Source organism: Dermacentor variabilis, chromosome 9 (assembly GCF_050947875.1).
Source record: "Dermacentor variabilis isolate Ectoservices chromosome 9, ASM5094787v1, whole genome shotgun sequence".
NCBI lineage: Eukaryota > Metazoa > Arthropoda > Arachnida > Ixodida > Ixodidae > Dermacentor > Dermacentor variabilis.
Genome location: NC_134576.1, coordinates 92,888,878 through 92,912,536, shown reverse-complemented (window position 1 = coordinate 92,912,536; position 23,659 = coordinate 92,888,878). Strand labels below are relative to the sequence as shown.

At 43.1% G+C, this 23,659-nt stretch overlaps 1 protein-coding gene across 1 annotated transcript; it reads right to left on the bottom strand.

The window, feature by feature from the left end:
• Positions 1-3,084: 3,084 nt before the first annotated feature.
• Positions 3,085-20,569, bottom strand: LOC142558455 (putative serine carboxypeptidase CPVL). Its single transcript, XM_075670587.1, has 5 exons — positions 20,304-20,569; positions 14,739-14,922; positions 11,307-11,637; positions 8,502-9,184; positions 3,085-3,120 (listed from the first exon to the last, which is right to left on the bottom strand). The coding sequence occupies exons 1-5, from the start codon at positions 20,501-20,503 to the stop codon at positions 3,085-3,087; spliced, it is 1,434 nt and encodes a 477-aa protein (XP_075526702.1). The 5' UTR covers positions 20,504-20,569.
• Positions 20,570-23,659: the final 3,090 nt, after the last annotated feature.

Sequence of the window (23,659 nt, the reverse complement as noted above, 5' to 3'; positions counted from 1 at the left end):
TTGAAGAAAGCGCAGGGTTTCATATACCAAGGTATCGCGGTTTTAAACGAAAATATAACCGTTTAGTTGTCATGAATTCAACTGTACACACCAGCAAACGAAGTCTAGAGAAGTTACGACCAGCAGGAGTGTCCAGGCGCTGGCGGGCTTCATTTTGCTTTGACGTTCAAATGACTTGGCTTCCCTGATGTGGCACCTGCTGGAAGGCCTCGAGCACTGCACGTGTAGGGTGCTTTTTATTTCATGGGGACGCTTTTATGTGGCGAATACGGCACAAGGGCAACTCCGACGTCGGTGTTGTGTTCTTCAAACTTCTATGCGTTTGGTTCGTTGCACTCATAGAATACCGCCTGCGCAAAGCGGATTTATTTATTTTTATATTTAGCTTCTCGGTGTTTCCGAACGCCCGGCGAAGTATACGATCGTGCTCAGCTGAAGTGCCGCGGGCACTTTCATCGTGAGGCAAGCGAGGCTTCGATCTGCAATAAATTGAGCGAGGAGTATGTAAAAAATAGTGCGTGAGAAACGTATGCTGGTAGGGTCGAATGCGGGATGCGTGTCACCATTCACTGCATCGATGCAAGTAAACAACCTGTTGTTTTGTTACTGCTGTGCTTCCTGGCCTATTCGCATAGACTTAAAGGGACTGACCGAGACTCGAGGGAATGATACAGAATGTTTGGATGGATCACGTCAGGAGTAATCTATTGATTTATTTATTTTTTTCCAAACGCCTTTAAACGCAAATGCATTGTAGAGGGGAGTGGTTTCAAAGGGACGGTAAGTCATGCAATGTTATAGAAAAGAAACGGTAGTACAAAAACAAATTAGGCAGAATGCAAGAAATTACAGCAAAAGAAAAACAGCGTGACACAAACAAAATTTCTTGCAAATTGGCACGGGTAATTAAAAGGTAAAAAATGTAAATAAGAATTTTCTGAACAAAGCATGATCCGTGATGGAAACAAGATTGGCAGGAAGGTGCTTCCAGTCACGTGAGGTGTTTGGTATGAAAGGCTGCAGAAATGTGTTTGTGCGAGAAGATGTACACCCTACTATACTAACGTGGTCAACCCGCGATGAAAGTTATGTAGGTGAAGGGAAGAGGTCAGCGTGTAGATGATGATAGACTGTCTGAAATAAACGTAAGCGAAAAGTTTTTCTGCGTAGCGATAACTGAGACAACGCTAAACTGACTTTCATTGCTGTTATGCTGGACGTAGGAAAATAATTGGCTAGTATCAAACGTGTGGCGTTATTCTGAATTCGTTCAAGTGAATTAATGAGGTTATCACGGTCAGGATCTCAAACAGCAGCGGCGTATTCTAATTTCGGGCGCACAAGGGTTTTATAACGAAGTAATTTTAGTTCTGTTGGAGGTTTGCTGAAATTTAGACGTAAGTATCCTAGCATTCGATTTGCGTTATTAATTATTACGGTTACATCAGAAGTTGTACTGATTCCGAGATAATAGCATGAAGTTCGTTTATGTTTATAATTTGGGCTACCTTCGTTTGGGCGAGAAACACGCATTAATTTTCATTTATTATTGTGCAATTTCATAAGCCACTTATCGCACTAGCCGATTATGGAATCTAAGTCGGATTGTAATATGTGTTCATCGTGCTCACTGCTCAGTTCGGGATATATAGCACAATCATCGGCGTAAAGGTGAATGTTAGAAGAAACACAACTTGTTAGATCGTTAATGTAAATTAAGAAAAGCAATGGGCCTAAAACTGAGCCCTGAGGCACGCCAGATGGAACATATTATGGTGAAGAATCGTGGTCGTTAACCGTGGCATACTGAAGTCGATTGGCAAGAAGGTATTCTAGCCATGCTAATAATTTATGACCTAAGTTCAATGCTGAAAGTGTGACCCTAAGAAGTGTGTGGCATACCTTATCGAACGCTTTGCCGAAGTCTAAATATATACGGTCAGCTTGGGAACTTCTGTCCAGTATGGTGTGCAGGCGATGTGTGAAAAGTAGTAGTTGTGTGTCACATGAGTAAGATCGCCAGAAACCGTGTTGAGCACCCGTGAAGAAGTTATTTGAGTTTAATAAGTTAAAGAAGTTAGAATATAGTATATGCTCCGTAATTTTACAAGGAATGCTCGTTAATGAAATTGGGTGGTAGTTAAGAGGACCGTGCGTGCTACCAGATTTATGAATAAGAACCACCTTTTCAATCTTCCACTCCGATGGTAAGGAACCATGATCAAGTGATTGTTGAAAAATCTCAGTAAGGAAGAGAGCTGAGCACATCTTTGTTTTTTTTAGAAATTTGGAGTTGATGTTATCTACGCCACAAGAGAAAGAAAATTTCAGAGAGATGATTACCTTAACTATACTAGCATATTCTATCGTAACAGGAGACACAGGGGGAAGAGTTCTATGAGAAAAAGTGCGAAGCTCGTCTGGATCATGAGAGGAAACATAACTAGTGAACGCTCTAATAAATATGAGAGGGCAATCAGCTAATGATATGAGTTCGCCTGAATCATCATTTAAAGATGTCAGCTAACTTTCATCACCGTTAACAATGCTCCAGAATTTCTTCGGGTTATTACACAGTAAGTTAGGTAAAGTAGAGTCATAGAAATATTTCTTAGTTGCGCGAACAATATTTAGGTAATCTTCTGCGGCTTTAAAGTACACTTTCCAGCGTTCAGCAGCGTTCCGGAGCTTTGCCGAACGAAACAGCCTCTGCTTTTTATTACAAAAACGTTTAAGCATATTAGTAAATCACAGTGCATTAATGTGCGGTACCACTTTTCTAGCAGGTACATAAGATGTCAATAAATGTCAATGAGTTGGTTTACTTTCGTAGTAAATATATTGTAGTTTTCTTGAATATCTCGAAGGTCATAGTTCTGGAGATAAATGTCCAGGAATTCACTCAATTTTTCATTGATAAGGTCAATGGGGTATAAATAACTTCAATTAGGTGCCATGAAAAAGCATGAATATATGATAGTAAGAAGTGGGCGCCAAGGCGAAATAAGAGAGAAACAAGTGCTGATGTACAGGTGAACTTGTTCAAAAAACAATATTCGACAGTCAATAGAGAGAGATTTTATTTCAGGGAAAGGGGTCAGGTTGAAGTGGCCTCCGTATCTGCACAGGAGGAAGAGAAGTGAAAGAGGGTAAGGGGGAGTGATGATGAGTACAAATTAGGGAAAGGGTAGATTTACCACCGTGCAACACTGCTGATGGCGCGAGCTCGAACTCATTTTTGGGGAGTGTTCCAGGATTTCCGTGTATTGAACTTGTTGCACATTTTGGTAAGTGACCACTGGCCGAACGGGAGGCCCATACCACGAAGGTTAAGCTGGGGGTAAACTTTGAATTTCATATTCAAATGTTTAAAACGTAAAACTTCACATGCTTTGATGAAATAGCCGCTTGACCGATTATAATATAATCTCATACATTTGAGAAATAGAGAAAAATTCTAGTAGCTCTAGGAAGCCGAATTTCGATTGACAATGTGTAATTCACAAGCCTTTCTGAAAATTGCTAAGTTATAGCGAATCGGAGTACGAAGTTTGCAAACCTTTAAATCTGCGTCACAAACAAATATCGCAGTTCTGTAAACAGTATTCGTCAAATACGTAAAACGGACAAATTTGGTGTATGAATTTGCAGCTGACGTGAAATCGTTACGTAGGTTACGACGGTTTTTCAAGAGTCCTACTCCAAAATAAGCGGCATATTTCGGAGTGATATAAAACAAATAAGTTTTGTCCGCTTTAAACGAAATTTCTAAGCAGTTCACAGAAGTGTGATATCGTTTCTTTATTGCTGAGTAAGAGTTGTAAATTTAATGGTTAAGTTTATAAAATTTTGCAGAGTTCTCGAATTGTTTTTAATAAATCTACGGCGCAAATGAAAAAAAAATCTGCTGGCTACAGTCTCTAGATCATACCTTCTCTTAAATGCCATAAACCTAATAAAATTCGGACCATTGGCTGCGGAGAAGCAAGACTTCTTCGCTGTGTACCTTTAAGAATTTTTTCCCCAATGTGTAAAACATCAATTAATGCCGTTCAATACACCGTTGCGAGCAGTTTGTTTCATTGACGTTGTCTGTCAGCTGCTCCACAGCCAGCAGTACTGCACGCGCGTCTAGTTGGGACTGCCGTATCGTTGTTGCTGATGAAAAACTGACTCCGTCAGGTGTCCTTATCATTCTCGCTGTATTGCCTCCCGTATAGCGTGTCACACCTACAGGTCACGCAGAAGAGAAAAGAAATGTTCGGACGAATTGTGAGTGCATTCAGGCAGGAATTTATATCCTAAAGTGTGTAATATTTTAATGCGCCATAAGTGTTCATCAGTTGTTTAATTAAATATTTTCTAAAGGCCTTTATAAGACACACGCATGTCTCACATTGTAGTTCGTTCATAGAGCTATGTGAGTCTAATCTTTCTTCCCTTGTGATTTGCACGGTTTGCTTGATTCGTTTAAAAGGGTACCCTTTCTATCCTTTCTTGCAGCGCTGTGACCTCATTATGCTCTTGTATGTGTGGTATGACCTTAAACCATACATGTAGACTTTGAAGTTGTCTGTGAGGCTTCGCCCAGCAAGGCCCAGTATAGGACCGTTGAGAGAATTATGACATGCTTGGCAGAATTCGAGAGATGTTGGATGTTTCTTGTAAGAAACTAGCGATTGAACCTTATTAGATGCAGTACATACATTGCATAATCGCCTTTCACGCATTGCCGTCGCAATTGTTTTTGTGGTTGTTGCTGTCGACTTTAGCATATGGGACGTGCCTGCGAGGGGGGATTGGCCAATGTCCGTAATGGGACTATATTAGAACTCCTTCCTTCCCGTTAACTTAGTGGTCCGTACTACCTATAAGTAACTAATAATGATTATGAATTCGTAATATTTGAACTGCATTGACCCTCCGCTTTTCTTCACTCTTGTTCTCCTCCATCACGCTATCTTTAAGATGACAGTGCCTTACGCGTCAGGACATCTTGTTTTTATTCCCAACAAATACTTTGTCTCGTTAAAGGCAGGAATTCTCAGTGTCTTTTGAAAATGTGACTTATGAATAAGGGCGGTCTGATGTACAATTTCTAAGTGTTGAGACATAATAAGGATGAGATAGAACACATAATAAAGAAGAAAAAACCCTTTAATAAATTACCTTTGTTTTGGAGCAGATAGAATTGCTTTTCCATCGCAGTTATCACGCTTCTTTTGATGACACATCAGAGAACCTGCAATAAGTGAGGAGTGCTAGAAACTGTTTTTAATGCATGGAATTTGGGAGATGTTGGCACCTTTAGACCGGGCGGACTGGTCCTTTTCACGTAGATATATAAAAAATGAAATCGGAAGCCGATGCTGAACAATATAAAGACCACAAGAACAGTAAAAGTGAGCCAGAGAATCGGGTTATTTTGTTCTCTAAAAATAATTAACAACAGAAACAAAATAGACCACACTGCAACGTAATTATGTCACGTAAATATAGAAACTACAATTCGTAAAACAGGCCGCAGACCACCACAGGCCACCAGAGCTTAAACTCAGCTCACATTCATGCAGAAAGACAGTTTGCAACAGAGGTCACAAAAGTCACACTGGAAAGAAAGTCAGCTCTTATGGTTACACTAAATACAGTAAAACATGAAGCGAGGTCACAGAAATTCACAATAAGTTTGGCACATAAAGTAATAAAAACTGCAATAAGAACACGTCACAATATTGCCCCCTTCCAGAAATATCTGGAGGTCTGCTAGAACTCGTCCTTGTACGCCTGTGATCTTTTTAACGCCTATTTGAAGCCATGGGCCTATTACCTTTTAAAGCTTACGGGCCTATGGTCTATTGCCAAGACAGTGCGCATTAAATGGCGCATTTAAATACCATGACGTGGGCATTCTAGTAACACATGATGCATCCATTCATCTGGTTGACTAGAAAAGGTTTGTGGTCTAGCAGTGGGATAAATTTTGTGCAGAAGATAGTTTGTAAATGCTGTAGCAAGCATTAGGCGATAAACTACTGTTTAGAAAGGTGTACTATTCTTTAATATGCGAGAGATATGATTTTCGAAGCAAGGGTTAATAGTAAGTATTACCGAAAATTTTCATTTTTGATAAAGGCATGTTTGTCTGCAATAACGGGCTGAAGTTCTTGCGGAAATATTGCTCCAAGGCACCTTCTCACAGAGTAAGTCAGGTTTTTACATTGCCCTGATGTCCTTGTTGTGGGTCCTCTTCAGAGGCAACATTGTTAGAAACTCTGTTATGTGAAGTTCTTTCACGGCTTCTGTAAGCACCTTTAGAGTTTCAGAAACGAAACCCGAGTACTATGAACCGATGACATAATCAAGAGATGATAGCGCCACCTGATAATGCCTTTCTTCATTCTTTTACTGTATTTGTTTTGTACCTTAGCACTGATAAGACAAGAAGTTAGGCTGCAGTCGATGTCGCGTGAAATAGCTTATACATCTGCTTATGGTTTCATTCTAGAAGGACATGTGCGGAAGTAGGCCAATTACCTTGACAAGAACCATTTGTATCCATTTGAGTGTAGCCTGGGAATCTGAAATACATCCGGCGGCATGCCAGTTGTGCTTCAAACATGAACATGTCTCTTGTGCGAATTATTCTTTCACCAAAAAGCAAAAATTTTGGGTCCATGGTCGCCGTATAGGATATGAAACATCTGCGCCGTAAAATTAGTGATTTGGCAATATATTTTCGCATGTCAGAATAACGATATTATTGGGAGTCCTGTCTCTGTCATCAAGTGCTATAGCTAGTGAATGTCTGTCAGTGTGCGCCGAAATGCGAAAAAGATGTCTGCGTGTTTCTACCATCCTCATAATAATGGATGGAGGGAGGCGTGCTTCTGCAAATTACTAAAAAACTGTATGAAAGTTACCCGAAGAACATCCAAACATACTTGAATGCTCCTGGGTATTAACCGCTGAAGCCGTACCTAAGATGCGCCGGAGAGGCCGCGTATAACTGGCGAGGAATGTGCTATTTTTGTTTTATAAGCTTGTTATGGTACCTCTAGCATTGCTGAAGGTGAACATCCCCGTCTCGTACTTGCAATTTAATATTGAATACACTTTTTCATGTGCTTTATTGTGACGATTTCAAAAGAGTTGTCGGTCGAGTATAACACCAAACAATCTGTGTTGTTTTGCTATGACCGAAGGCTGTCCTTCGCGGCGAAGCTTAAAATATTTCAGGTGTCGTCGATGAATGGTAGCGCAGATGTTTTAATGTGGGAAAGGAATGGTCTCATTCCTTCTTCCTGAGAAATTAATCCACAGTGCTATTGTCGTCCTGTAACGTTGACTGAACAAGGCTGGTGCGTGAAGTGGGAGCCGAACTAGAGAGGTCACCTGCGTATAAAAAGTAATGTAGTCCAGATAGTGGCCTTCGTAGTAAGTGGACCTTCACACATTTAAAAAGAAACGGACCCGGCACACTGCCTTCCGGGACTCCTTGGCTGAGATTATGGTGAAAACTTTTCCTCTTCTTCGATGAATAAAAAAAATTCGGCAGAACACATCTCAAGATCACGGTCGACGGCAATGTGTTTAGCATTGAATCAATATAGCGACACGACGTATTGCCACCGTTGAAACGAGTTATGTATGAGACGTGTTCTGCCGCCGGACCTGTCTTTCGCGCTTCCCTAAAAACACCCAGCGCCATCTAGCGGTGCCGCCGCGAAGCGTGCACGTGGCTTCCGACATGCACGGCGTGCCAGTGCGCACGAACGCCTATAGCAACGCGTCATCTGGCAGCCGAGCTCCTCTGACGTGCTTCTTTCTGGGCACGCTGCGCCGTCTAGTGGCGCAGACGAAAAGTACGCACGTGCTCTCCGAGAAGCGAAGCGTAATGCGCTGGTGCGTGTGAACGCTGGGAATTGTTCCCTCGCTTGCCGCAGACTCAGTGACACATATACAGGCACCCAAGTTGGCGAGATGTATATTGGAGAGTTGCACATCGCAAGTGCATTTATGGCACAGCTCACTAACGCGCTGACGTGAAAGACGTTCGCTGAAAAGCGACACATACCCAGTGCATTTCTGGCGAAAATGAAGACGAAAAAAGAAGACGATGACGATAGCAGCGGCTGCTTTATTAAACCAGAATCGTTTTTGGGCCTTTTCATTTTCTTGCTTACCAAAAACTAAGGAGGCCTGCAATGTCGTTTTTCTGCAGCAATAATTATTCGCATGAAAGCCACGTATCTATTTAAAGAAACCCTTTTAGGTTTGCAATTCGACTTGGCGTGCTTTGCAGTTTTCGGAGAGCTGGAACCAACTCACATTGTCTTATGCTGAAAAAATGGCCGCATGACACTGCTAGCGTTGCGTGCGCGTTGTGCTAACGTCGGACTTGAACTAATAAAATTCTTTATCAGATAATTAGCTTCATCTGGTTTGTCTACAGCAGCGTAGTGACCCGCTCCAAGTATCACTGCCTCGGTGAAATTGCGCACCCGAACTATGTAGCCACTTATTCCATCGGAACCTCCGTGTGTCTTCCAGACATCTCGAGGTGCACTTCGGTATTCTGAAGCACCAGTCCAGTTCAAGCTACGGATGTAGGCTCGCAGATTGCTTGAAGGAAACAGCGTGTCCACTTGGCCCGCGTAGTACAGCACCTTACTCGTATTCAGGAGCAGCTCTACTTCTTCGCTAATGTCTGTGACGTAGTCAGGGGCTAGGCTGGCCAAGAGAACTTTGTTGTTCCGTTGAAACTCGACGTTGAATCCGACGTGAATCGCTTCTCGGAATCCTGTCGTGTTGACGTACTGATAGTATTTACGCATGTTTGCCGGCATCTCGGAGTACAGAGCGCTCGCTTGGTTGTTGTACAGGGTGAGGTTTTGAAACAAGGTAGGGTTGGTGTCATCAGTGAATATTGTATGTCGTAAAAGTAGCAAGGCTTCCGGCGCCTTGCCGTCTGCCAAGAGGCTCCTCATGATGGAAAACTGCTTCTCGAAAACATCGCGACCTTTCTGAGTGACCATTGAAGCATGATAAAGAAATTCGCTGGAGTCCGCTATGTTCACGATAGGTCCCAGGAAACCGTCTCCGGCAACTGCTCCTCGAAATTTGAGAGGCACGTGTTTGCCTTGTGCAGTGAGCAGTTGGTAAGCGATTCCAACGCCATACCTTGCTGTAAAAGAATTATTGAACGATTAGTTCTGAACCTTTCATTACAAGACTGTTCTCCTACCTTGCAATCTTATACAGAAACCTCTTGATTAATTTTCCATGCTCTATTCATTAACTGCGACATAGATCTGCCTTCGAGCAGCCGCTGCTGCTCTTCGGCCTCTGTTTGCCGCAGGCGACCCCTGTCAAGTAACGCGGATTCGACTCACTGGCCTAAACGAACATTGGTGAATTCAAGCTTTCTTCCCGAAGAATTCTAAGGAATTTTGTTGCAGTAGGCTTTAGTACGTCGGATATCAGCATTCTCGCAAAGTAAGTCGACCAAATTTACGTCTGCTTTGTTGGTTTTATGCAGAAGCGTTTTGATAGAACATTTGCCTCAGTTTATCAGGAGAGAAGGATCATTGTGCAATTCCGTTAGCGCCATCGGTACTGATGCCTGCATGTCGACGTAAAACGGTGATGTTTCCATGTCAGCGTGAAATGTAAGGACAGGGCAATGCGCTGGGTTTAACTTACTCTTCGAACGCTGGGCCATTTGGCCACCGCATCATGCGCGACGCTATTAATAAAGGTAATTCAGTTATTCAATTAATTTCAACAAATTGACACACACAAGTTACCATACCAGTAAGAACAAGTATTTAAAGACACTTGACTCTATTTTCGAGCAAAGATTATGCCGTAACGCATACCGTCACAATGGTTTTTATCTAATCAGAACACAGATTACGCAGGGCCACATGTGGAATGGTACAGTGAACAGTCTAGAGGAGCTGCAGCTATGAATGCATGTTTCAGAAAAGGGGCATACGAATAGTGTCTAAGTTCAATAGTATTCCAACATCGTCTCGAACGTTAATACGGAACTGTCACCGATGCTTGCCTCGCCGCCTTTATCTCACTTATCTCTCTCTTAATCTGCAGTACGGGCCTCCGGCACATTCTAGTACATTTTTGCAATACATATTTGGAATAAAATCTGTCACGGCGAAGTTACAGGAGGGGCGCTCATTGCGCACAAAGCGTTGTTTCTGTTAAGTTCTTCCTCCTGTCCTGTTTCTCCGTGTATTCACTTATTGCTAAAATTCTAATGCATATTGCATTACCACAGCTGCTCCTGTCAAGTATAGGAATAGGTGTTCAAAGTTATTTCCTTTTACGTGCTTGTGCATTTTCCATGTATGCATCAAGCAGCCGGCTGTCACAAAGGTGCTGTATTCGTAAACGAATGTGCCTTTGCCTTGCTTGCATACAGCGCTCCAGACCTGCGTCCTAAATTATGAACGACCATGAGGTTACACGCTGAGCTCAATACCCTCGGTTGCATTTCACGTCGCGGTGGCTGCATTGTAATCAAACTCAAACGGGAAAACACCGACTCACTATGATTACGCGGCAGGTTAGATAGCCACAGCTGATCTCATATAAACCAATGTGCCGCACCGTGCATTTTGCGATAGGATATACGTCTAGGGTATATGCGTAAAATCCCATCAGTAGCTACTGTTGAACTTCATTACGACAATTCGTGTGCTTATTTCAGAATGTTTATCAAATAGGGGGAGAAAAGAAAAGAAAAACACTCGAATTTTCGCCCGAAGGGCGAAGCATCGATTGCGATAGCAAATTAGAATACAGCTATATGAAGTAAGCATATTAGTTTTATGGGCCGTATAAACTTGAACACATTCGCCTACGAACTAAATTAACAAGCACGGTGTCGCGCGCGCACATGTAAACATGAACACATTTCGTTCAATGACCGCCGAAACTCGCTGTCAGAACGCTGGAGTGAGTAAGCGCGGCCGCAGCAGCGATCGAATTGACCTTCGTGCTGCCAAAGCTCAATTTGGGTTCTTGAGTATATGCGCAAGCTGCTCGTGCCCCTACTTTTAAGCTCTCTATTACATGTGCGACCTGTGTTGAGCTATTCGACTAGGCAGCGACGCCGAGCAGCAGCAGCGGTCAGACTAATCGGGGGGAACTCGCGAAGAAGATTTACCGTTAAAAAGGAAACTCACTTCTACAGAATGAAGCAATGCGATTCTCAACCAGTGCACTGTGAATACACATTCAAGAACGTGCAGATAATAAGCGCGGTACTTGACGGCAATGCCCACCTCCATACGATTCTCCGGCGACGTAGAAATCTCGCTCCTCGTATTCCGGGAAGAGCACCAAGAACTGTCTCAGGAATTCTATTACCACTGCGCCGATGTCCCCGAGGTTTCGCGAGTAAACCGAGCGGTCTTTCGTGAAGCTGTAGCCAGCCCCGACGGGAACGTCGAGGTAGATGACGCTCACGTCTTTTTGCAATGTTTCGAGCCGCTTGTGTAGCCTTCCGTCGGCGCCGATGGCGAGGGGTCCGATCTCGAGAAATTCGCCGAATAAGGAGGACAGACCTGGACCGCCTTGTGTCCAAAGCATCAGTGGTGCATCCAATGGGTTTTCCTGGAATATTTTTGCTCTTTGTAAGACATCAAAGTGCAGCGCAAATTTGTACAGGGGAATTATTACGTTGAATTTACGTTTTCTGTTTATAGTAAACCTGTTTATTTTCTGTTTATAGCTTATAGTGATTGTTAGGCGATGTGAGGCATTTGCACGGCTGCAACAGCGAAAGAAACTAATAAGTGACATTTACAGGCGCATACAGGGAGTATCGGTAGGGTCATCTAGCCAGCTACTCAGAGCCAGCAAAAGAAAGGCGTTAAAGAGGGTCCTCTGTGAGTAGTTACGATAAAGGGGACGTGATTGAATACAATCACTTTCCATTTGAACTTAAGATATTTGCTAGTTAATGAAGACATCTGATCTCTGCTGCTCAACAATGGCACGGATTGCTGAAAGGGACAGGTTTTAGAATCGGTAACGCAATACAATTGCCCCTTGCGCTTGATATAGTACCGCATCCTTATATATAAGGACGTAAGGGCGATACTGGAATTTTCGTATTCCTTTCTTGTAAGTTTTCTGACCGAGTGTCCTCGGGTATCTTTTGCATTATGATTGATTGCATTATGTATGAATGGGTCATTAGATATGACAACCTTATCATCAGGAGTAGCGGGCTCGTCTTGCGGCCAGATAAACCTCTAGCATCTCATTAAAGAATGTAATCTGTTTACTTCTGCAGGGATGCAGAATAACGTAAGTTCTTAACCATTTTTTAATCTAGTAGCCAGCAAGTTATTTTAGCGACGTGACAGTACCGTTTAGCGTAACATTGTCGGAGATCAGGCTAGTTGGTATTCGAAGATAAAACTTCTTGGCACCGAAACAATGGAAAATACAGAGGGGGAAACGATATACACTAGCGCTATCTCTTAACTAAAGCTTTATTTCTGGTAACCTGTTATTTTTACATAAGAAGAACGCAGGAAACTTATTTCATTTGCATAAAGCACGAAAAAAAGGGCACCAGCAGTAAGCTATATCGATAGACACCCCCCTACAATTAAAGTGCCAAAAACAGCAACCGTCACAATTTTGCGACATGTTAGAGACTTCGAATTTAAGAAAGTTGATTCGAAAGTGGCTTGCTAGACCCGACTTCATTATTCACAAATTGCAAGTTGGTGGCTGAAATTGTCTCTGTGGTGCGTGGGCTCTTTGCCTCAAAGATACAACAGTGGCCTTTAGTCACCGAGGGTATAAACCGCGGTTGATCGCACTGAGAGAAACATAGCTTCACATAATCTCGCAAAGATTGTGTTTCTTTATTCTTCATAAATATCGTTATAGTACGTCACACTGCTGCGGATTGTAGAATTTTACTAAGAATGTTTGATTGGTGGAATTCGCAAGCGGAGAAATAAATTATGTTACCAAAGTTATTGCAGTAAAGATAATGGTGAGATCTGGAATGCCACAGCTGAAAAACGAGACAGCAAATGTAGCTCGTCGTTCCCTTGTAAGCTTCCTGACTTTGATTTTAGGTGGGCATACGCTTGACTGCGCCTAGGCTGAAGTTCTCCTGAATCTGAACGCACCGCATCTGTTTCACCAGGCTTTCGGTCAAAGCAATGCAATACAGTTTTCAGGCGGATGAAGGGATGGGGACACAGTAATTAGCTTGCATAAGTCACGCCATTTTCAGTGCGACATTAATGTCCTGATCAAGCGTGTTTCGCAGAATTGTGGTCTCGTTTTACGAATCCTGAACACTAGAAAATTAGCAGGCATCTCCTTCACTAAGCTGACTTTCTGTGCTGAAAAAAAAAAAGTATCTGTTTTTTCTTGTTACTTGTGCTGAATTCGTCGCGTTAAATTCTAAACGTAAACTAAGAATTTCCGCTGTGGCCATGTGTTGTTTGTACGTTAGTGCAAACTGAAAGCCCTCTAGACCCTACTGGTAAATAACTGTTTATTCCTCGCCGGCGCCGGAAATATACCGAAAGTCTTCACGTTCGTCTAGATACTTATATGGCAAGTCCGCCTTTGTTAGACTGCTCCAAAGCAGCTACGTCGTTTAATTTTAATTGACAGCTTTAGCCACTTTTTTGTCTCAGTTTGGGGTCAAGCCCAAGAAAAATATTTGCTACCATCTTCCCAAGTTTATAAGAATGAGAAGTACTTTTCCTCTCAGTTTATGATGCTATCAAAGAAAAAAAAAAGTTCGTTTCAAATGACCCTATTGCCAGCCGCAACTGAGGCAGCCACTGTCTTATACCATATTTACAAACAGAAAGAATGTAAGGTATGCGCGAGGCAGTAATAGATCTCGGAAGGGATCAGATATGCGTTGGCAGTAATACAAATTAGCGAAAAGCCTCCTTTGCAGCACTCAGTGAAATGCTGCAGCCAGTTTTGTGAGTATAATAGAACTGCGCAACACCTAATAATGCTAGGTGACATAAAGTGTAATTGGTTTAATATTGGGGCGAAGGTGCTAGTGGTCACCACTTAAGCGTGTTCAAATTCTTGAGGCTATAGTCCTGTATGGTGTCCCTTACTGTTATGTAGTGCATCGCAGTCGGAGCCAGGGACAAAGAGCATTGTCCTCTTCAAATGACCCAGCGCCGATTCGGCGCCAAAGAAGAGGAGGAAGACTGTCGTCGCAGTCTACACGTTGGGCTGGCGTAATATTAATAAGTTAGCGTCTCTGGCACATGGCAGCAGTGACAATAAGGTCTGTTATTGCGATTGTTCAGGTGCGCATAGGCCCGGGTGAATGCGACACCAAGCCGTATCGTGTACAGTGATTTTCTGCCGCAGCGTCCGAATTTCGATCGCATGCAAAACTACATTTTGATGTTGAATTTGTTCAGCTGCCAGTGTAAAGCCTGTTTGGACAAGTTGATGTAATGTGAAGGTCCGTAATACATACGCGAGCACGAACATATTATCGCGCGCAAAGAAAGACAATGCCCACTACGTTGCTATCATGAAAGGCATCTCTGGCTTTGATGATATTACGTTTGCCTTTAACAACGCAGTGCTTAAGTAGCAACGTAAATTTTATCTCGTAACTCTTGCTGTGCGGTTCCTACAGGCAAGGTATGCGGCCAAATAAAGCTTGGCGCCATCTATAAATTGATATAAACTTTTACCTGCGCCTGTACGTAAAGAAAGAACAGGTTGCTTCCAGCTGTCTTGTTCACAGTGATGAAACCAGAATGAGCTGTGGCATTTGCCTCTTTTGCGAACAAGCCCACTCTGCTTTTGGTCCTTGCTTCGTCGTACCTGTTCTGCTCGATTAAGGGCGTCAAAAACAGTGGTCCTGAATCTGTAGAACTAAAGGAGAATGGCATTCGCTGGTTAATAGGCTAATTAATGGGCTAGTTAATAGTTCTAGTTATTCCGTCGAAGTGAAAGAAATAGAAACACGGGGCTAAACATATTTTGTGATAACAATGCACATAATAAATGTGGCTGTATGCCATTTGAACCACAGCATAACAAAGCAGACCAACTAGAAAAAAAAAAGGAGAAAGTTCATGCCGCGCGCACGCACTGTCGAAATCTATGCGAAGCAAAACTTAAGTAAAGCGGTTAATTAAATGCTTTGCACCTAACCGCGATGCGTACGATTCGGTGAGGAGAGATGGACGCACAGAAAAGTACAACACGTATTAAGCGTCAAATTAGGAATTCTGCACTTCTTGCGTCAGGGTGAGACATGCCAATTCTGGAGGATTGGCCAAGAAAAGGCAAACTGCAGTACTATCTGCAACGTGCATTTCATGACGCGCTGTTCATTTGTTTCATTACTGTCATTGTAATCGTGCACCAGGTACAATCTCCGTTCCTTTGTTTTTAACTACGAGCTTGGCAGTTGACGTGACATTCACGTGTTAACGGCATTCGATGTATCAAATAACGTTAACTAACATCTTTCTGCGAAACGGATTTAAATTTGTTATATTTTATTTTGCTTAAAAATGGGACATATTGGACATTCCTCTGGATAATTTTTCTCCAACATTCTTGTTTGATTCTATTCGAGAACTTCAGTATTCCAGCACCCCAATTATTCCTTGCCTCCACAGGTAGATAACCAGACATAAACACATGAATGCATGACTACATACATAAACAGATATTCTCTTCTTTGCATCAGCGCAGCCACAGATATGTCACATTGACGCAAAGGGAAGCGCGTGTTATATGCACACGGAGAAATCTTTTATGTGCTGCCGTGGTCAAATATTCGGAGGACTTAAATACCAAATGTCTGAATCGAATGCTCCGATTCGAGATGGCAGTAAGTGTTCGAAACTTCCAAGGTTCACACTCTCTTCATTTCTCTTTTTAAAAAGCTCACGAGGACTGAGGGAGGAAATTAAGCGGAAAGCGGATGCATTTCACTCCACAAATTGGGCGTGGATATCTGGAAACTGTTGCTAGTTTCCGGAATTCAGGATTCCAGTATCAGGATTTTAGGCCATACGTAGACACGACTACGTCATTGTTTCATTTCAGCACAGCAATTGCGATGTGCTATAAGGTAATGAGCAAAATATTTAATGAGGTAAACTCAGGTAATTACCAAATCGAATTTCGCTTGTTTTTTTCGGGAAATGCATCCGCCTTTTCAAGAATGTTAATCTGAAAGACGAAATGAAGCTTTATGCGACATCGGTTTCTTTCTATATATATATATATACCCAGAATAAATAGAATACCAGGCAATGTAACCTCCTTGAATGTGATCTCCTTCAGCGTTTTACGACATGTGGCTAGTATTTATTAACATTTTCTTTATTTGCGCTGAGGATTCGCGATGATATTGAATTCGTTTGGTTCGTCACAGCTTTCAGGTGGATTGTATTATCTCCGATGACGTTCACATTAAACATACCGCAAGGCAGTTTCAGGGCTGGATTGCACGGCCATTGTTTTCGCTTGCGACAACTAGCGTCAACGCTGAGGCCGAACTGATTGATAGGAGGCCGACAAACTTTTGGAATTCTTCGTGAATCTTTCAATTTTAGCAAATCTCGAGCTTTCTTCCGTTCGCCATGATTGATTGTTCTTTCATTCAGTTTCTACATATCTAATGTGCCTACAGAGCGTACAGTACGATAATTTAGTTTTTCATAAATCATGTCGCATTGTTAAACCTATAACCGATCCCACAAATTTACTGGTAGGTAATGCAGTAGCCTGTCTGGTCGCTCAGCGGCTATGACATTATGCTGTTGAACGGAGTCCTGGTTGCGGCGGCCGCTTTTAATTTACTATGCAACTAAATATAGGTACACAAACGTTTGAGTACTCTGGCTGGGTAGAAATGCAAAAAAAAAATACTCGGCTAGCCAGATTTGTATGTGTGTAAAAAACAGCAGGCAGGCCAAATTATACCGCGTTCATCCTCTACCACCTCTCTCTTAGTCCTTGTGTTGCTTTGGCGCTGTTAAATCAATCAATCAATCAATCAATCAATCTTGTTTTTTGTAATATATATATATATATATATATATATATATATGCCTACGTCACCCCTAAGTCATAAATGCAGGGGTTTCGTTGAAGCCTAAGGGGGGCATACTATTACAAAAGTAATGCAAGTAGCATCAATCAAGCCTTAAACAGCCATAAATCAGTGTACAACAAGTCACGCAATATTAAGTTTTACTACGTATGTCGCGTTCAGGCCATACTACGTATGACCTGAACTATTTTCTAGCGCTCTTTCCTCGGCCAGTTCAGGTCATACTACGTTTGACCTGAACTGGCCGAGGAAATAGCGTTTTCAGGATAAGCAAGACATGTAGACAACTGAAACAGGGTACCTCCAAAGAAATAATGCGTCGCAGTGGGGAGAATGTCAAGTGACGGAATCGGTATGAGCTGCATACTGAATACCGTGAAAGAAACAATCTGTGTGCTCAAAAACACTCAGTTGAGTGAAGGGCTTTCCAGCTGTTCAGATGAGAGTGGGCGACTCGAGAAATGTGCTGCAAACACGAGATGACAGAAGCAGAATAGTGGTTTAGTCGCGACATTGCCTTGTTCTAAAAGGGGCAACATTCTCAACGCACGTGATACAACACCCGTAGAGAGTAGGCGGCTGAGAGAAAGGCCCCGTTAAAAAGGAATATTCGGCAATTTTTGACCAATTTATTGAGGAAGCATGCTGTTGATTTATTGGAAGAGTACAAGGCAAATGACATGCTGTGCAGCTCATCAGCACGTTAAGGGCACTTCGAACTAATTTGGCAGTACGAAAGGAGAAAAAGCGCGTGATATCCTAGAACGTCCCTTTATTCGAAAACCTTTCTCGAGTAGTACCATAGGGTAATGATCCAGTACTGCTCAATCTAGTACCGTAGGTAATACTCACCTTTTAACAGTGCTGGGGCTTAAAGCTGAACGGAGCGTTAACGAGATAGCGGTCGAGATTAGCAACAGAAGTTTACAGTATCGATACGAGTAGCATACTTAGGATACTTCACGCACTTTCCGGTTTGTTTCAGTGTTCTAACAAAGTTCCTGCCCAGCTTGGGTCTCTGCGTAGTCAATGGTGCAATGGGTGGAGCATCGGGCTACTGTGCTGAGGGAACCGTGCGCAAAACCAATCGATGGACTAACCTGGGTCAATGAGTACGTGAGAGCTGGTTTTCAATGAACCTTTTCCATGCCGATTAAGATCACTTCTCACAACTTCTTTGTTGTCATCTTGGATCACTGGATATATGTGTCGTGCTTCAATGAATCACTTTCATGGCTACTCGTGTCAACGGGTATCTGCCGCTTTTCAATGGCAACAAAAAATCAATCCTTGAACATCTTTGTGCTGCTTGGCGGAATAAAACATGTGCCGTATACGGGTGCGACAGGTTCTACAAGGAAACGGAACGATGGCGTTCACTGCTCGAATGATTTCTCGAAGCCGACTTGCCTAATCAGGGACGTCAATGGATGCGGCTGATGATTTCGCGTTGATGAATTCACCGAGTACACGGTGTGAGGTGTCGAAAATACATTTTTTCTGTGGTTAGCGGGAGCTGCGTCCTGCGCTGGTAAGATTAAGCCGTGCGGCGAAGAAGCGTTGTCTTCAAGGCGTTGAGAGGTATCGTCGTCTGGCATGAAACAGAGGCATGTCGCGAATGATGAATATGCGTTCGAACGGTTGAGGATGCCGATAACGCAGTCAAACTGAGCCCTCTGTGAGGTGACGCGATTTCGCCGGAACAAGGAATTCGATGGCGACGGCCCAAGGAGCAGGGTCCGGAAATCAGAAATCCGGGAGCTTCACGGTGGCGACATCACAAGGTGGTAGTGGTGCGGAGGAGGTGGTGTTGTCCTGTTGATATGGCATGACTTGCGCGCAGGATTGCGTGGATGCTGTAGCTGAATTGAGATGGGTATAGCTGAGGTGTGGAAGGTTGTATTTTTGGAAACACCCGTGGTCACCACTCGTGTGAAATTGATCGACGAACCAAGTCACGGTACATTGACACAGGGTGTCTTTTTTTCAGCACATATTTCTTTTATAAAAAACCCATGAGTGCAGTGAACGCGGTGTTTTAACGTAGGAATCCCTAGGCAAGGTGCACATACTTTGGCACTGATGACGTAAGCTTCAGAAGAATATAATGCAAAAATCATGAATTCATTTTTTATTTGTACCTTGGGGCCACTGTCTGAATGGTAAATTTGTACGCCGCTGGCCACTTCTGTCAGCATCATCACTCGAGACTGTATATTGTAATAATGAGCTGATAATCGTAAATTCTGACAGCCCTTGTGCGCTCATAAATTGCGCTCGTAGATTCTTCGCCCCCATTGTTGCAGGCGTGCTACGGTCTGCCACATTTTGTATCAGAAAGCCAGCTGCAACACGTTGACGAACGACAGCTATTGTGAGACTCCAGAAGCCTGTTGCCTGCCTGAAGTTGTCTCGCAGTAAACTGTTGCTCGTTATGCAAGGATAGCAGGATCGAATGAAAATTTTTTTGCTCAAGGTAAAATTCGTCATCTTAAAGCTATTGTGAAATTCTCGATTTTATAAAACCTAAAACCATGCTCCCGCTTTTTAGACAGTGTACATGTAATCACAGAAAACCATAACGCAAAATATATTGTGGGATATTCAGAAATTTTTATGAAGACTTCATTCTATGCGAGATTTATTCGCTTTGTTAATAACATGTCTTAGGTCCGACAGTCCGAACCCTGCTTATATTGGCATTTTAGGGTGGCATAGGGCCCTTTTGAAAATGCGCATAGAAGTTGAAGTTATATTTCCATGTAGGTTATATTCTAAGAAACCCTATGGGCATGAGTGTACGGTAACAAAGAGGGATCCATATTTTTACAAAGACTTAACAATTGGCAATCGCTTTACCGTGGTGCTGAGAAAGTCTTTTCCTCACCTTTCTTTGTTCCAGGCTTGTTCAACTACTTATCATCAATGACATAAGTTTAGCGTTAAATATTTCTAGAGGAGGCAAATCAGAGACCTGTTCACGTCGTTGAAGAACGTAAATTCTATTGGGCTATGGAAAAAAGAATCCCATTAAGAAAAGTAAAAAAAAGAAAGCGCAGCTAAGGAAGTGAAGAGATTGGGAGTAAAGATTACGTGATATTCGAACATACACATGTCGCCCATGACGTCTTCAAAATTCTTCCCACTCGAGAAGTCAAATTTGCGCCGTGCGAATACTTACTCGTCATCTGTGCACCTTCCGCTGTCTGCCCTCGAAATCAAAATTGCCGCAAGGCCTACGGTCGCAAGGACGTGAAACTTCCCCATCGCTGCTTCCGAGAAGTCAGCAACGGACTCGCTTGCTCCGTGTAGTGAGCTCATTCGGAGCCCCCGTTTTCGACGATTTCTTTTGGGCAGGATGCGGTGGTTGCACTGAAACATGAGGACCAGACGACAGAAGCACCTGTTAGGAGCTCCAACGGAACTCGCCAGAGCCCACGGCCGCTGTTTTTCTCGAGCGGCCGCCTTGTCTTTGATTAATGGAACGCCGACAGGTATACGCTCGCTCGCAGGCAGTTGGTGTCAAGCGCATGTTTATGCGAGAAAGAGTAGCGCGCGATTTGCAGAAGTGAGATCGAAAGAGAGGAAAGTTTATCACGGCTGAACAGCGTGCCTGAGTCTGTGGCCAACGCAGGGGCCCATTAGGTCGTTCTTGTAACGCCGTGGTGTGTCAGCTCGCGGCTGTGATGAATGGGATGGTGCTCGCCAGAGAAAGCTTCTGGAGCTGCACAGAGGAACATTTCCTACTACCCACATAAGTTTAGCTTGGCAGCTACTTAGGCAACATGCTAATAAGGCGCATGATTCGCTCTTTGGAAGGTCAGAGTTATCTCCTGGTTAGCCAACTTTTCATCGCATATTTATCAAGGACGCCAGTGCGGAAGCGTTGTTGTCGGAATTTGTTCTGGCAGTTATTATTGCCAGAACATTTCCATTTGTCATTACCTTATCAGAAAGCGCTGTGACATGCTTTCCTGTAATAATGGGGAGCAATGAAGAGGGCTCGAATTCACTGAATATTCGGATTCTGATAGCTGGGGAACCTTGCTTTCTATACTGTTTTATATCAGAGAAAACAAAAACAGAATAAGAGGAGTGAAAGAAAAATAAGTTGGGTCTGACGTAGCTCGACTGGTGATGAAGCGTTCGCTACTTTTCGGCATTGTTACTCGCGCATCCACCTGTGGCACGTGGTCCGTTTTCTTAAAGTACGTACTGGAAGCTACACTATTGTCTTCAGTACGAAACAGACAGACAGACAGACAGACAGACAGACAGACAGACAGACAGACAGACAGACAGACAGACAGACAGACAGACAGACAGACAGACAGACAGACAGACAGACAGACAGACAGAGAGAGAGAGAGAGAGAGAGAGAGAGAGAGAGAGAGAGAGAGAGAGAGACAGACAGAGAGAGAGAGAGACAGACAGAGAGAGAGACAGATAGAGAGACAGATAGACAGACAGACAGACAGAGAGAGAGACAGACAGACAGACAGACAGAGAGAGAGACAGAGAGAGAGAGGCAAGCAAGCAAGCACGCAAGCAAGCAAGCAATACAGTCTTACCGTACACCAAAGGATCGCCAGTTCTGTTGCCGTTCGTTTCGTTTAGGAGGCGACGGGACTTCCTAGTAGCTCAAACTTCTCGGAAAACCAGCGGCATTTTTTTACTCTGTTTGCACGTTGCAAAAAAATGTAGTTTTACCATGGCCTCTCAATAAGAAGAGAGTAGAAGGACCCCGGTTTTACTTTCATCTGCCTGTGACGCGCATTTTATGAAACAGGTGTATAGCAGCGAATGTAAAAAAAAAAGGCGATTTGCCCCGCCTATTAAGTTATTTACGTCGCTGTCGTCACAGACGCTTTTTTTTGGTATTGATTAGCACGCAGGAATCGCACGCACGCATGGTACGTTTCGGGAAATAAAAAGGAGCGAAGTTTCACTTTTCGAACTTTCTAACTGAGCAAAATAACGAGCGTTACAATTCTGGAAATGCTGCTTCTGGCAGATGTAAAGCGGACGTAATTGGTACATTACACATAGCTCCTAATTATAACAATAGCTTGCGGATACAACGTTTCCAGAGCTTACATAAGCCATTTATAGTTTGACCTTGCCTGTCAATTAGTCTTTTTTTAGGCCATGTAACAGTAATTGGTATCGTTGTGGCGCATAATTACAGAGTTGCAAAAGTTTGTGCATTATATAAATTTGTGTTTATATGAACCTTCCCAGACTTTGGAGACCATGGCTGCTGAGGCGGATTATGTTGTCTTGCGCAAGCACTCACACACAGGGCAGCATTTGATTAACGAATCGGCTTATATGTATGCAGAAAAGTTCTTTCGTCGCTCTGTTGCTGATGCGCGGTTTACACATGCGCTGCTGGCCTTCATTAATTTATTGTATTTGTGTCACTTTGGGGACGTTTATGCTCTGCTAAGTACATGCTGAACGTTCACAAACATGCAACCACTGAAACTATGAAGCGTGATACAATCGCATTACAAATTGCGAAATCGGAACATCGAATCAGTGGGCAACGTGTGGTTCTAACTATAGCGCATTATTTTTTAATGACAAAAGTTTGTTTGTGTATAATTAATCTGACTGAACCTTCCCCGCACCTACTCCTGTGCCTGAAAGCACATATGCCGCTGTCAGTGGCTCATTGCTCTCAATGTACAGCAACACATGGAGAAACGCGGGTGTGTCTAGTGTCATGCCCGTACGCGCATATGTATAATTGATCCTTTAGGTGTTCTGCTTTGTCACACTGTTTTTCGTAATGCTATACATTGTAGCTTTCCTCATTTTACTGTTCTCTGTTGCATAGCGTGAATGCGCGCAGTGATGTTCTTCCGTGTTTCTGTTTGTTTTTTCTTGTTGATTACACAATGTGTTCTTACCCATCTCTTACTTGAGGAGCGCCACTCAAGCTGATAGTAACCAATAAACAAATAATTTGCAAGTAGGATTCTTCGAACACAGAGATTTCCGAATAGAATTGAACACGAATGTCTGAGAAAAATGTACTTTCGAATATTGAAACAACAAATATCGTGCCTCATTTCTATGCAAAGTAAAATATAAAGTCTGTATTGAGCGTGTTCGGTTAAAAATAATGCTCAATGACATTATTTTGTACAAACATGTATAATGAAGCACACAACTTGTCGTTCGGGCAGCGAGGAGCTTGTAAATCATAGCAGCTGCTTTGAGTTATCCCGTGCAGTGTAACGGCGGCAATAACGAAACAAGGAAGCACCACGTCAACGTGATGCCCATATAGGGTGGTGTGTTCGTTGAAGTGGAAAAGCGGGATACTACAACCCCGCACAGCTGAAAGCTTTTCCAGAAAAAATGAGTGAAGAGCAGTACGTCGTGGTTTTCGACGCTCTGAATTTGAATATCGCATCGAAATTGAGCGAAAGAAAGCGCAAACATATTTTATTTCGACGAAAAGTGCAGCAGCAGACACGCCCAGCTCGCGCGCCTCGTTTTCGCCTGTGATTGGTCGGGCACCTCGTG

Bases quoted from the DNA above. Each gene is read 5' to 3' on its own strand.
- LOC142558455 (XM_075670587.1), bottom strand. From the start codon at position 20,503: ATGTTTCAGTGCAACCACCGCATCCTGCCCAAAAGAAATCGTCGAAAA. The intron at 14,923-20,303 runs GTAAGTATTCGC...ATTCTCCTTTAG, and splicing joins GGAAGGTGCACAGATGACGA to TTCTACAGATTCAGGACCAC. The intron at 9,185-11,306 runs GTGGGCATTGCC...ATTCTTTTACAG, and splicing joins CGCCGGAGAATCGTATGGAG to CAAGGTATGGCGTTGGAATC.